Source organism: Vipera ursinii (assembly GCF_947247035.1).
Source record: "Vipera ursinii genome assembly, chromosome: 2".
NCBI lineage: Eukaryota > Metazoa > Chordata > Lepidosauria > Squamata > Viperidae > Vipera > Vipera ursinii.
The window spans coordinates 24,465,554-24,480,727 of NC_139513.1; the positions used below are offsets into that span (position 1 = coordinate 24,465,554).

At 42.1% G+C, this 15,174-nt stretch overlaps 1 protein-coding gene across 1 annotated transcript; it reads left to right on the forward strand.

Annotated features, from left to right (window-relative positions):
- The first annotated feature begins 4,564 nt into the window (after window positions 1–4,564).
- On the forward strand, window positions 4,565–13,779 carry LOC310636340 (ohanin-like protein). The gene is made up of 4 exons (XM_083356089.1): window positions 4,565–4,594; window positions 8,302–8,396; window positions 9,764–9,859; window positions 12,511–13,779. The coding sequence occupies exons 2-4, from the start codon at window positions 8,324–8,326 to the stop codon at window positions 12,987–12,989; spliced, it is 648 nt and encodes a 215-aa protein (XP_083212215.1). The 5' UTR covers window positions 4,565–4,594; window positions 8,302–8,323; the 3' UTR covers window positions 12,990–13,779.
- The last annotated feature ends 1,395 nt before the right edge of the window (window positions 13,780–15,174 follow it).

The following is a 15,174-nucleotide window of genomic DNA, read 5'->3' on the forward strand; positions in this document are numbered from 1 at the left end:
TTTAATTTATTTGTATCCCACCTTTATTATTTTTACAAATAAGGTGCTGAACATATTCAATCCACCTTCCTCCTCCTATTGTCCCCACAACAACAACCCTGTAAGGTAGGTTGGGTTGACAGAGAATAACTGGACCAAAGTCACCCAGCTGGCTGTCACGGCTGAGGCAGAACTAGAACTCGTGGTCCTCTACTTTAGCGCATTAACCACTAGACCAGGGGTCTTCAAACTTGGCAACTTTAAGACTTGTGGACTTCAACTCCCAGAATTCCTCAGCCAGCAAAGCTGAAGGAGTTGAAGTCCACTAGTCTTAAAAGTTGCCAAGTTTGAAGATCCCTGCACTAATCAAACTGGCTCTATATAAATAGGTAAATACAGAAATAGATCCTGTTTTTATATAATAAATTGAAACATTTATATAAACACATATGCCCTGTTTTTACTCTCTAGGATATCTTGCCATAGAGCTCCTGAAACATCTGTTGAATTGACTACATCCCTAAAGCCATTAATAGCTAGAATTCAACTTTTCTTTTACCAGGTTGTTTCATTTTATATAATAATTTTTTTTCAGAAAAGGCCCAGGGGAGTTTATAAGGAAGCTGTGGAAGGAACTGGATTGCTTTCCAGGTGCATGAAGTTTTTAACAACTCTTTTTATTGACTTTCATCACTCCCTGGTATGGCACTTGCAACATGCCACCAACTCAGTTATTCCAACTTTGTTGGTTGTTTTCAGAAGATGGGGATGAGTGTCTCATGGTCGGCAGTATCAGAGGATACTGGCAACGTGACAACACATGACCATAAGTCACTTTTGTCATTCATACATGACAGTAGTGAAAGAAAAGTCCCGGGTTTTTAATCAGGATTCTTGGTCTTCCTATTTAGGGGGCACAAGTGTGCCAGGCAGAAAAAAATAGGAATTTGTCACACTCCCTCTGGTTAGCTATGCAATACATACATACACACACACACACACACACACACACACACACACACACACACACACACACTGCTGCTCCTCTTCAGGATGCCAATTTAGATAAGGACCAGTTTGGGCTATGTCCTATCTAGGATCATGCATTATTTCTCAGCAGTCTCTCTCCCTACGTTGGCAGAATTGATAACTCACTGTGGAGTACATAATAAGGAAGGACAAGAAACAATGGTTGGAAACTGACCAAAGAGAGAAGCAACCTGGAGTTAAGCAGAAACTTCCTGACAGTGAGGACAATCAACCAGTGGAACAGCTTACCCCCCAGAAATTGTGAGTGCTCCATCACTTAAAAGAGGAGACTGGACATTCACCTGTCTGAAATGGTATAGGTCAGACATGTCAAACACAAGGCCCGGGGGCCGGATCCGGCCCGCAAAGTGGTTTCATGTGGCCCGCGAAGCCATCCTGGAAACAGTGAGGGAACGGCCCCCTCTGCCTTGGCCCTGGCCCAGAGACCCTCCTTCTGCCAGGGACCCTCAGATCTGTCCCACTCCTGCCCAGGCCCCCATAGGCGTCCTTGAGGCGAATGATGTAGAGCTGGCCACACCCACCCAGTAGGCCATACGTACTCTAGCCACGCCCACCCTGGCCATACCCACCCGGCCCCCTGAGGGCAACCGCAATGCTGATGCGGCCCTCAATGAAATTGAGTTTGACACCCCTGGTATAGGTTCTCCTGCTTGAGCAGGGGGCTGGACTAGAAGACCTCCATGGTCCCTTCCAGCTCTATTCTATTCTATTCTATTCTATTCTATTCTATTCTATTCTATTCTATTCTATTCTATTCTATTCTATTCTATTCTATTCTATTCTATTCTATTCTATTCTATTGCAACACTTGTTGTAGGGGATCCAGATGAACACAGCATTGTAGCTTGCAAGGCTCTATGAGTGCCACCTCAAGGAGAGGAGAAAGGATAAAGATGTAGAAGGGAAACAAACATCAATCAATCAACCAAGTGTTTATCAGTCATAACCATTTTCTCGGACAGACTTCTCCTGAGTCCTATAGTTGTTGATTCTCCAGAATAGATCTGTACTCCAAATCAGAGTTTCAATCTGGACAATTTCCATATCTGCAGATTTCATTCTCAGCAAAGACCATTATGGTTGGGGAATTCTGGCAGTTAATATCTATGCAACTAGAAATTGCCAAGCTTGAGAAACAGTGTCTTAGACTACAATAGATTGTAATATAGATGATGATGATGGCGATGACAACAACATGCTGCCTGAATCATTTTCCTGCACAATTCTGCTAATAGGGTACAGGATTTTAACATGGCAACTCAGAATGGTATCCAATTGTTTCCTATGGAAGTTGGAGGTACATGTCACCCTTTTCGGCTTTCCCGTCTTTCCAAAGAGCTGACGGGTAAAGCTCTGAGTTCTTTAAACCGAATGAGTACACACCCTCCAAACAAGTATTGTTCGCTGTTAATGATTATTCTTGCTTGCTTCATGGCTAGAGAATACGGCTGATAATTGGTGTTTTGGCTGTTGCATACAATGTTGTTTCCTAAACTAATTACTGAATAAATAGCCAAGACGCTTGGTATGTTTTCTGAATGGGAACCAACTGGAAATTCTCTTTTAAAGTTTTGAACTGAAGGACAATTCTACTGGACATAACAACAACAACAACAATAATAATATTGGAAGGGACCTTGGAGGTCATCTAGTCCAACCCCCTGCTCAGGCAGGAAACCCTATATTATTTCAGACAAATGGCTGTCCAGTCTCTTCTTAAAAACTTCCAGTGTTGGAGCATTCACCCCTTCTGGAGGCAGGTTGTTCCACCGGTTAATTGTTCTAACTGTCAGGAAGTTTCTCCTTAGTTCTAGGTTGCTTCTCTCCTTGATTGGTTTCCATCCTTTGCTTCTTTGTCCTGCCTTCAGGTGCTTTGGAGAATAGCTTGACTCCCTCTTCTTTGTGGCAGCCCCTGAGATACTGGAACATAGCTATCATGTCACTTTATCACAATACAAGTAGACTTTCAACCTTTTGTTTAGTGACCTTCAAAGTTTCAAAATAACTGAAATAAAGTTATTTATGACCATTGCTCACACTTACAACTGTTGAAGCAGCCCCATGGGCATAGGATCAAAATTTGGATGCTTGGTAATTGCCATATATTTATGACAGTTGCCATGTATTTATGACGGTCATATGAATACTTTTTGCAATCTTTTGACAAGCAAAGTCAATAGCCAGATTCACTTAGCAACCATCTTGCTAACTTACTAGCAACCACATTTGCTTAACAAGTGTAGCAAAACAGGTCATAAAATGGGGCAAAACTCACTTAGCAATAGAAATTTGGGGCTCCGTTGTGGTTGTAAGTTGAGGACAATCTGTAGTCAATTTAAGCCAGTTTGGGGCAGTAACTAAAGTTGCTGGACTAAAGCATCTTCAACTGAATGGCAGCCAGCTGGGTGACTCTGGATGGGTCCCTCTTTCTCAGCCCTAGGAAGAAGGTACTGGCAAGCCACTTCTGAAAAATTTGCCAAGAAAATGAGCTTGTCCTGATCAGGAGTTGAGAGTGATAAGAAGACACAACAAAAAAGGGTTGCGTTATATGCATGTATGTAAGCAACAGTCTTTCCCAGGTTGGCTGTTTCCAGATGCGTCGGGACTTCCAGGTTTCAACCACTTCTTTTGCAGATGCAGCCCAATGTGAGCAGCAATCAGAGAAGTCTAGGATAAAGAAAACTCATTTGGGAATAAGTGGGGGGGGGAATTAAAAGTAGCTAAAGAATGCAGAAACTATAACTAGAACACTTAAATCCCCACTTTGTTTTTCTTCCTCCCACCAACCTCAGTCATTGTGGACAATTGGTTTGGTTGAAGAAAAATGGGAGATATTATCCAACATATAGTGAGAACATCAGGTTGGAGAAGGAGATGGATGGATGGATGGATGGATGGATGGATGGATGGATGGATGGATGGATGGATAGATAGATAGATAGATGATAGACAGACAGACAGATAGATATAAAGTATCTCAAATCTTAGTACTTTGTCTTCTAAAGGCATCCAGAGAGCCACCATAGAGAAATGTGGAATATGCAAAAATATTATTATTAGATACTACAAGCTGAATGACAAGCTGAATGAACTACCTTCTGTTATTCAAGATAAAAACAAGATTTATTTTTTTAATTCCATTTATATCCCGCCCTTCTCCGAAGACTCAGGGCGGCTTACAAGCTTAGCAGTATTTTAGGGCATCTTAAAGACTAAAAAAAGTAGGTAGTAGTCTTTAAGGGCCACAGAACTCTTAATTATTTCCTGTGAGCTAAATTTGTGTTCAAGATTATGAAACCTGAGGTGGGGATGTGACATCTCCTGGATTTGCAACATCTAACAGCTCTGATCAGTTAGCCGGCATCTGGTCCCCACTTCCCTCTGTACAGTATGCCCAACTGAAAAATGCTGCAGAACAGGCTATATGGTTCAGTTTGCACTTTTGAAATAAGGAGAAACAGGAAACCATATCCTTGAGAGAAAGTATTTAAGAGACTTCGGTTAAGGGGCTGGCATCATTTGATCCAGAGAACTCACAGTCCCCAGGCTCACAACCGAAAAGAAGGTAAGATTTTAAATTACTGTAGTTAAAGAAACTAATTTGATGTTGAATATGATAACAGCAGCACGGTTACTGGTGGGACAATATTGGAAGAAGGATAGTTTGCCCACTATAGAAGAATGGGTGTTTAAAGTTTCGAATCTTGCAGAAATGTCTAAGATTTCTGCTTATTTGAAAGATCATTCACAGGAAAGATATATTTCAGTTTGGAGGAGATGGATAAATTATATTCAGAACAAATATGGGACTAAAAAGTTCCATTTAGCTTGTGAGTAGATTTTAGAGGGATATTGTTATTTTAGTGTTAGTACTTTGTATGTATCTATGTTAAAGGGGAGTTAAAGCACATTATGAATTTGGTTAATTGTATATTATGGATAATTCTTATTTAGAATATGATTATTATAACTATAATCCTGTATTTAGCTCTGGGAAGTGTGGGGGGGAAGTGGGTGGTTTGGGGGGGGATTTGGGGATATATTGTAAAATTTTGTTTCTGTAAAACTCTTTAATAAAAAAAAAAGACACCAGTCCACAACCTCAAACAGTCACACTCCAAACTCCACTATGGCCAAGACCAAAGAGCTGTCAAAGGACACCAGAAACAAAATTGTAGACCTGCACCATGCTGGGAAGACTGAATTTGCAATAGGCAAGCAGCTTGGTGTGAAGAAATCAACTGTGGGAGCAATTATTAGAAAATGGAAGACATACAAGACCACTGATACAGGAATCTCCCTCGTTCTGGGGCTCCACGCAAGATCTCACCCCGTGGGGTCAAAATGACAACAAGAACGGTGAGCAAAAATCCCAGAACCACACGGGGGGACCTAGTGAATGACCTGCAGAGAGCTGGGACCAAAGTAACAAAGGCTACCATCAGTAACACACTACGCTGCCAGGGACTCACATCCTGCAGTGCCAGACGTGTCCCCCTGCTTAAGCCAGTACATGTCCGGGCCCGTCTGAAGTTTGCTAGAGAGCATTTGGATGATCCAGAACAGGATTGGGAGAATGTCATATGGTCAGATGAAACCAAAGTAGAACTTTTTGGTAAAAACTCAACTCGTCGTGTTTGGAGGAGAAAGAATGCTGAGTTGCATCCAAAGAACACCATACCTACTGTGAAGCATGGGGGTGGAAACATCATGCTTTGGGGCTGTTTTTCTGCAAAGGGACCAGGACGACTTGTGAGACACCTCACAAGACCAATGGCTCGTTGAGGCGCTTCCAAGCAAAAGGCAGCATGCAGGGATGCAATCAGGTGAAGCTTTATTTAGATATAAAGCAGAGAGGAAGAGTTCCCTGGCATGGAGGCACCCATGCCTGGATTGAGCCCATGGATCAGTCCCAAAGGGAGCTAGAACAAGAGCTGAAGAGCAGCCCCTGTGCAGAGGTTTTTATGGGGGTCCCCGGCCCCCCCTTACCAATGAGAGTGAGGGGGCCGGAGGGCCATTAACTCTCTCCAATGGGGCTGCAGGGGCCGGAGACCCCTGACCCACTAGTGGGAGCAAAGGTGCCTCTTTGCTCCCATCTGGTGACCTTTTAAGGAACTGCCATGGCTGGCACAAAAACATCTAACACGACTGATCCGTGTAAAGGAAAGAATGAATGGGGCCATGTATCGTGAGATTTTGAGTGAAAACCTCCTTCCATCAGCAAGGGCATTGAAGATGAAACGTGGCTCGGTCTTTCAGCATGACAATGATCCCAAACACACCGCCCGGGCAACGAAGGAGTGGCTTCGTAAGAAGCATTTCAAGGTCCTGGAGTTGCCTAGCCAGATCTCAACCCCATAGAAAACCTTTGGAGGGAGTTGAAAGTCCGTGTTGCCCAGCGACAGCCCCAAAACATCACTGCTCTAGAGGAGATCTGCATGGAGGAATGGGCCAAAACACCAGTAACAGTGTGTGCAAACCTTGTGAAGACTTACAGAAAACGTTTGACCTCTGTCATTGCCAACAAAGGGTATATAACAAAGTATTGAGATGAACTTTTGTTATTGACCAAATATTTATTTTCCACCATAATTTGCAAATAAATTCATTAGAAATCCTACAATGTGATGTCCTGGATTCTTTCCCCCCCATTTTGTCTCTCATAGTTGAGGTATACCTATGATGAAAATTACAGGACTCTCTCATCTTTTTAAGTGGGAGAACTTGCACAATTGGTGGATGACTAAATACTTTTTTGTCCCACTGTACATGCCAGGTCGTTTTCAGGCATGATCCTGCATAATAGTTTTATCTTATCTCCCGAAGGAAAAATTATTCAAGAGAAAATCCGAATAAAGGTAGATCTCAACTTACAACGATTCATTTAACAATGGTTTGAAGTTATGCCAGAACTAAAAAAAGTGACCTGACCCATACTTGAAGCTATGACTGCCACACCATCCCTGTGGTCATGTAATTGAAATTTGGGCATTTGGCAACCAGCTTGCATTTAAGAGCTTGCAGTGTCCTGCAGTCACATGACTGTGATTTGCAATCTTCTCAGCCAGCTGCTGACAAGCAAAGTCAATTGGGGAAGCCAAATTTGCCTAATGATTGTGTGATTCATTTAATGGCCATATAATTTGCTTAAAAACCGAGGAGATTTACAGTACTTAATGACCACAGTAGTAGTAGTAGTAGTAGTAATAATAATAATGATGATGATGATGATGATGATGATGATGATGATGATGATGATAAAGTTGGAAGGGACCTTGGAGGTCATCTAGTCCAACCCCCTGCTCAGGCAGGAAACCTTATACCATTTCAGGCAAATGGCTGTCCAGTCTCTTCTTAATAACCTCCAGTGTTGGAGCATTCACCACCTCTGGAGGCAGGTTGTTCCACTGGTTAATTGTTCTAACTGTCAGGAAGTTTCTCCTTAGTTCTAGGTTGCTTCTCTCCTTGACTAGTTTCCATCCGTTGCTTCTTGTCCTGCTTTCAGGTGCTTTGGAGAATAGCTTGGCTCCCTCTTCTTTGTGGTAGCCCCTGAGATATTGGAACACTGCTATCATGTCACCCCTCACCCTTCTCTGATCATAAAACTGATCATAAAATTGGGTCCAGTCACATGATGATTTGCTTAGCAACTGCATTGCTTAGTGACTGAAATTCCGATCCCAGTTGTGGTTGTAAGTTGAGAACTATTTGTAGAAGCAGTAGTCATCAACAAGTTGGGATAGTGGAATTGGGAACGTGAAGCTGTTGTGTGGAATTGTGCAACACTTTGCATGACCTGCTATGAAAACCTGTGCTGCAATCCTTCCTGAAACGTTTCTTAAGTGTTCAACCAACTCATTGCAAAACAGAAGGACAGTTTTGGATTTCAATCCTTTTGTAATTCACAAAAGTCTTCAAAATTTTGTTTATTGGTCATCTGCCAAATCTGAGAATGAACTGTGTCAAAATGAACTGCTCCAACACTGGAAGTCTTTAAGAAGAGACTGGACAGCCATTTGTTTCCTGCCTGAGCAGGGGGTTGGACTAGATGACCTCCAAGGTCCTTTCCAACATTATATTATTATTATTATTATTATTATTATTATTATTATTATTATTATTATTATTATTATTATTATTATTATTAATCACTCACAGCAAAACTTTAGAATAAAAAATGATGACATTGTATGGCATGCTCTGGATTCACTTGAACTAGTCCTAAATCCGTGTTATCATTTACAGTACTTATTTTTTCTCTTCCTTTTGTAGGAAACTAGAGTTTATAACAGTCATGTCTCCTTCTGATGGATTCCAATTTAGTCTGAACTTCCTCCAAAGAAAGAAAGTTCTGTGGAAGCTCACAGGTAAAGAAAAAAAAATACCCTGGTTGTGGTTTGCTTTTGCTGTATCAACACTTTCAGCTCACTTTTGTGCAAAAATAAACTCCAGGGTGCCCCTTTGATCATATGATGCACACTTTTCCCCTGTCTGGTGGGATAAAAATATAAAGATAATGCTTTTATATGTAGCAAAACATTTTTTTCTGCTTTGGTCATCACTGAGTCATATACTTTTTGTCATATTTTGTTCATGTATTAGCGAAGGCTTAATCCCTGTAGAACAGGGACGCGGTGGCTCAGTGGGTTAGGACGCTGAGCTTGTCGATCAGAAGGTCGGCAGTTTGGCGGGTCGAATCCCGAGTGCCGCGTAACAGAGTGAGCGCCTGTTACTCATCCCAGCTTCTGCCAACCTAGCAGTTCTAAAGCACATAAAAATGCAAGTAGAAAAATAGGGACCACTCCGGTGGGAAGGTAACAGCATTCCGTGCACCTTTGGCGTCTAGTCATGCCGGCCACATGACCACGGAGACGTCCTCGGACAAGCGCTGGCTCTTCGGCTATGAAACGGAGATGAGCACCGGCCCCTAGAGTCGGAAACGACTAGCACGCATGTGCGGGGGAACCTTTACCTTTTAATCCCTGTAGATTGCTGGAAGAGACGGATTTATCTTAGAAAGGAAAAGGAAATACATCCCTCTGTGTATTTATCAGCCAGTCAGCCTTCTCCAAATATCTTTTCCAAACAAACCAAACAGAATAATGTATTTGGCTAACCAGGGAACAAAAGTCAGAACATTTCCAATACATGCAAGATATTACAGGTAATCCTGCCCATAATTGAGCTCACAATTTCAATTGTAAGACCTGATGGTCATGAAGTGGATCGTCACATGACTATACTCAATTTTGCAACCTTTTTTGCAGCAATCATAAGGTATATGTGGTGGTTTTAATAAGAACTTCATGGTTGCCCAACCAAATGCCATGGTTGTTAAGCAAACCCATTGTTTGTTAAGGGGAGCTTTTTGCTGGAACCTGGAAGTACATGCTGGTTTTTGTTAAAAATGCCATAAATTGTGGTCACGTGACCACGGGACATGGCAAAAGTTCATAAATTCAGACTGGTTGTCCAGCACTCAAAATGCACTCATATGACCACAGGCAGGGTTGTGGATCTGAGCGGGGATATGAATCTTAATGCTGAAACTTCAAATCCATCTCGTAAGTAGCTTTTTCAGAACCCATGGTAAGTTGAGGACTATCTGCACACTGCATGTGACAACAAGTGCTAAATTACACCCAGTTTTTTTCTGTAAACCAAACTTAATCATCTGTAAGACAATATAAAAATGCCTTACATATTCTTGCCTTTGTGCTTTGTCCACATTTAGGACTCTGTTACATACTCCTGTTCACACTATGCTTTTTTGCTAACCAAGAAAATGGTGGAAAAGCTCTAGCTTTACCCCCTGGGAATTGGCACAAAGGTAAGAGATAGGTTAAATAAGATTGGTGGGCGGCGGCGAGGGTGGGGAGGGTAAGTATTGCTGGACTTTAAAGCATCTTAGTTGAGAAGAAAGGTAGATGTCCTTCTCCAAGATCAGTTGGGTCAGGTGAACAATAATGCCAGACAATCTCATTGCAATTAAGTTGGATCGCTAGATATTCCCTGGCCTCCTTTGTATGATCCAACAAGGGCACTTCTAACATCAGAGTCACTTGTTGAGATGGGCGGCTATAGAAATCAAATAAATAAGTAAGTCTGTCTGTCTGTCTGTCTGTCTGTCTGTCTGTCTGTCTGTCTGTCTGTGTGTCTGTCTATCTATCTATCTATCTATCTATCTATCTATCTATCTATCTATCTATCTATCTATCTATCTATCTATCTATCGTGGAGGGAAGAGAGAACAAAGTCATGTAAAATTTAACTAACAAACATTGGCTTTCCCTGCTTGCACCTAACTATAGTCCAAACCTGTCCCAGAAACATTTTTTTGTACTGTATTCCCATGATTTTACTTTCATTCCCAGTAATCTATAAAAGAGGCAACTTTAAGCCCGCTTGAGCTGTGAGGGCATTTTCTTTTATTCTGACACCATATGTTGCCTAGAGCATGGGTCCTCAACCCCCACTCCGTGGACTAGTATTAGGCCGCAGCATGCTAGCAACCAGTCCGCACAAACAAGCAAACCCCCATCTGCAAGATGCAAGCAGCAGGGGAAACCACGCCCCCTCTGGTCCACGGAAAAACCTCTCTCCATGGAATTGGTCCCTGGTGCCCAAAAGGTTGGGGGCCTCTGGCCTAGAGTCACCTTGGTGAGATGGGTGGTATTAGAAGTCTAATAATAAATAAGCAGACTCAAATGGGGCCTTGAGATGCATAAGATCTGCTAGGCTTTGACATCTTAGAGCAGCGTTTCTCAACCTCTGATAGTTGGACTGCAGAATAGTTTCTTAAGTGGGCTAGCAGATACAGGAAACAGTGCAACAGTGACTCCAGAACTATAGGCAGCCCAAATGTGCTTTTTGAGCGGTCAGAATCTTTTTTGACAATGGTTCTTGAAAACCAGCTGCCTGTAATCAATGACTTGTAAAAAAACAAGGCTAGTGGTAAAAATGAACCATATTGGAGAACTGAAGATCACAGCACTTGTTGTGTCATAGCAATAGCAATAACAATATTATATACCGCTTCACAGTGCTTTACAGCCCTCTCTAAGCGGTTCCAGAGTCAGCATATTGCCTCCCCCAACAATCTGGGTCCTCATTTTACTGACCTCAGAAGGACGGAAGGCTGAGTCAACCTTGAGCCAGTGAGACTGGAACTCCAGGCTGTGGGCAGAGTTCACCTGCAATACTCGATTCTACCCACTGCGCCACCACATCTCATATCACACACATATGTGTGTGTGACTAAACATACACTATTATACATTACACACCAGGCATACATTATTCTGTTATTCATGAGTGTGAGTTTTGGGGAGGCGAGTGTGAGGGATTTTGTTTTCTAAAAAGCCACTGTGGAAAGTCAGCCCCCCAGAGAAGGAAAAATTAAAAGGGCAGAAAAATATATTTCCTCAAAGGCTCTTAAAGAGGCAGAAAAGCATGCCCAGTTTTTTTTCTTAATAGACCAAAGTCTCCCTCCCACAAGCAGAAACCAGCTCTGTAGAAATGCAGATTAATAATCCATTCAGGAAAGTTGAAGCTAGAAGATTAAGAAGACAAAGACACCTAAAATCTTGGTGGAGCAGTGGGCTAATGCCTCCTTAAGTAACACCAGCTGCCTGCAATTAGTGCAAGTTCGCATCCCACCAGGCTCAAGGTTGACTCAGCCTTCCATCCTTCCGAGGTAGGTAAAATGAGGAGCCAGATTGTTGGGGGCAATAAGCTGACTATGTAATAATGCCGCTTGGGGGGGTGTGAAAGCGCTAATAAGCAGGGATATACATAGAATGAAGGCTACTGCTAAGCTTGTAAGCCGCCCTGAGTCTTCGGAGAAGGGCGGGATATAAATGGAATTTTTTTAAAAAAATCTACATACCCCACCCAATTTCTAAGACAGGACATAATAGGATTAACCCACAGATGCCAAAGGGGCACACTCAGACTCAGGTCAAAGTACATGACACAGGAAATACTAAGCCTCAAACAGGAACAGGAAACAACCTCAAGAGCCCCAGAGGGTATAAAAACTCACTCCCTACATGTGCTCTTTCTTCCAGAGCCATCTTCCTGTCTGGTTCTCCTTTTCAATAAACTGCAACCTTCTTTCTAAAGCAGTCGCCATGTTGTTTATTCCTGGCTTGGACTGAACCCTGATGAAGACTTTTCCTTCAACACCACAGTGCCCCTCTTACCTATCACTTAACTTTTGACTTGTTTTAGGGGAGCAGAGTTTTTCAATATCATTGGAAAAACGGTCAACCTTTATTGCACTACAGTATATCTCTATATAAAGCACTATTTAAAAAATCTTGGGCTTATATGAAGAATGCAGACATGGAAGATGAAGCGGGATTCTTTGTGGCCTTTCCTAGCTCTCCAACTTGAGGGTGGGTGAATAATAACGTTTTCAGTGATGTTGCCAACTCAGAATTTGGTTTGCCTTCTGACGTTCCATCTTTCTCCTTGCAGCTGATGTGACGTTTGACTCAAACACAGCATTCAAATCACTGGTTGTGTCACCAAACAAGAAGACTGTGAAAAATGTAGGTGTCCCCCAAGATGTGCCAGACAATCCAGAGAGATTCAGCAGCAGCCCCTGTGTGCTGGGGTCTCCTGGGTTCCGATCAGGGAAACATTTCTTCGAAGTGAAGTATGGCATACAAAGGGAATGGGCTGTTGGGTTAGCCGGGAAGTCTGTGAAGAGAAAAAGATTTCTCAGGCTTCTCCCTGAAGAACGGATTTGGCAAAGGGGTCTCTGGTGGCTTCGGCACCTGGAAACTGATCCTGTCCGAATCTTTGGAAACGCAACTGTGTTTCTGGATTACGATGAGGGAAATGTGATATTTAGACTCAATGGTAACCTCACTACCCTCACGGCCAATTTCAGTGGGGAGGAAGTTTTACCCTTTTTCTTTTTAGGGCGCAATGTTTCACTCTCACTTCTTTAAGAAGTTACAGTTCTTGATTAAAACAAGGACTTCTCTCTACGCAACCTTTGCAATGCCTGTTCAAGCGTTTAATAATCTCTGGCTTTGGGAAGATAATCATGTACAGGTAGAGCTGAACTTACAACCGTTGGTTTAGTGACCGCTGAAGTTACTAGGGAACTGGGAAAAAAAACAACAAAAAAACTTATGGCCACTTTTCACACGTATGACTATTGCAGCGTGCTCAAGGTCATGTGATCAAAAAACAGTCACTTGACAGCGGCCTCATATTTATGACGGTTGCAGTGCCCAGGGTCACGTGATCAGCTTTTGTGACTTTCTGAGAAATAAAATCAGTGGGGAAGCCAGATTCACTTAACAGCCTGTGTTACTAACTTAACAACTGCAGTGATTCACTTAACAGCCGTGTCTGGAAAGATCGTTAAATCAGACAAAACTCACTTAACAGCTGACTTGCTTAATAACAGAAAATTGGGGTTCAGTTGTGGTTGTAAGTCCAGGACTACCTGTATCATATGTGAATATCCCTCCCCGTCCCCAAACTGCCAACAGCATTTAAATTCCAGACTTGTGTTTGTTGCCATACGCTTTGCACTTCTTTATATAAACAACGTAAATATTGCAGACTTTTCCCCTTCCAGGCATAAAGATTCCTTGAAGGGAATTATGTGAGGTCATATTAAAGGTTGTCCCAGTAATATACCAAATCTGTTTGATCATTTTAACAAAAGGAATTGTATATGTACAGTACAGTACTCCTAATAAAGTCTCAATTTTATTACTTTCATCATTTAAATATGATTTGCTTCCAATTTATGGTTACCCTCCAAAAACAAGTAAGCTTCTAGCTAGACCAGGGGTGGGCAACCTTGGCTCTTTTATGACTCGTGGACTTCAACTCCCAGAATTCCTCAGCCAGCCATGCTGGCTCAGGAATTCTGGGAGTTGAAGTCCACGAGTCATAAAAGAGCCAAGGTTGCCTACCCCTGAGACAGACTCTTACTAGTTTTGTATGTTTCTTGACCCAAGTCATCACCCAGGGCAATCAAAACATTTCATTACCCTAGTAAGTCTGGAAGTGAGCCTAAATAATACGCAGAGTAGCTTTGATTCACCTTAAAGAAGCCCAGTATTCTCCACAACCAAAGTGATTCTCCTTGATGACTCAAAGACAGAACCTAATTTACCCTGATAAGGTAGTTTATGTCACTTTGCAGCCTCAGCCATGTTATAAAATTACTCTGGGTAATTTCTAGATTAGTTTGCACTAAGCACTAATCAGTCCACCGTTATATCCCGATTAAAGCAGACACAGTGCTGAAATTCAGGTAGCAAAAATATAGCTTGATGTTTGTCATCTTTGTGTTTGGAACAGTACAACTCTTATTGTCTAAGCAAGGGAAGCCTAATTGGGTTGAAGTTTTCTTGGCAAGATTTCAGAAATGGTCTTACATTGCCTCCTTCCTAAGGATAAGAAAGAGGAACTGGTCCAAGGTCACCCAGCTGGCTTTGTTCCTAAGGCCAGACTAGGATTCACAGTCTCAGAGTTTCTGAAATTTTGCCAGAATTGGCAAAACTGAACAACTGAACAAAATTTTGAACACGACTGAATGAAATTTTAAAAAAATGAAGCTAACAAATGAATCAGTTGATAAAATCTTAATATATCAGTCATATAGTGAGTGTGTGAGTGTGTGTGTGTGTGTGTGTATGAGGAAGAAAAAAATGCATTTGAAGGATGGTGAAGATGAAGACAGAACTGATGAGATCTTCAGGAAGACAGTTGAGAAGTTCTTTTTTTAAAGGATAAGGAATGAATCCACATATCAACATGGAAGAAGCGAGGATGGTTTGCAAGAATAGAAAGATATGAAGAAGTATCATGAACTGTGTTGGCATAAACTGGTTTCAGAGATCCAGTTTGGTCTAGTGCAGGGGTCTTCAAACTTGGCCCTTTTATGACTTGTGGACTTCAACTCCCAGAATTCCTCAGCAGCCACACTGGCTGAGGAATTCTGGGAGTTGAAGTCCACAAGTCATAAAAGGGCCAAGTTTGAAGACTCCTGGTCTAGTGGTTAAGGCACCAGACAAGAAACTTAGGCATGAACCCAGCTTGGTGATCTTGGGCCAGTCCTCTCTTAGCCCTTGGAAACAGGAAGCTAAGGAAAACAGGATAAGCCATTTC

Excerpts from the sequence above, each read along its gene's own strand:
- LOC310636340 (XM_083356089.1), top strand. The coding sequence starts at position 8,324 with ATGTCTCCTTCTGATGGATTCCAATTTAGTCTGAACTTCCTCCAAAGA. Across the intron at positions 8,397-9,763 it reads AGTTCTGTGGAAGCTCACAG|GACTCTGTTACATACTCCTG; the intron begins GTAAAGAAAAAA and ends GTCCACATTTAG. Across the intron at positions 9,860-12,510 it reads CCCTGGGAATTGGCACAAAG|CTGATGTGACGTTTGACTCA; the intron begins GTAAGAGATAGG and ends TTCTCCTTGCAG.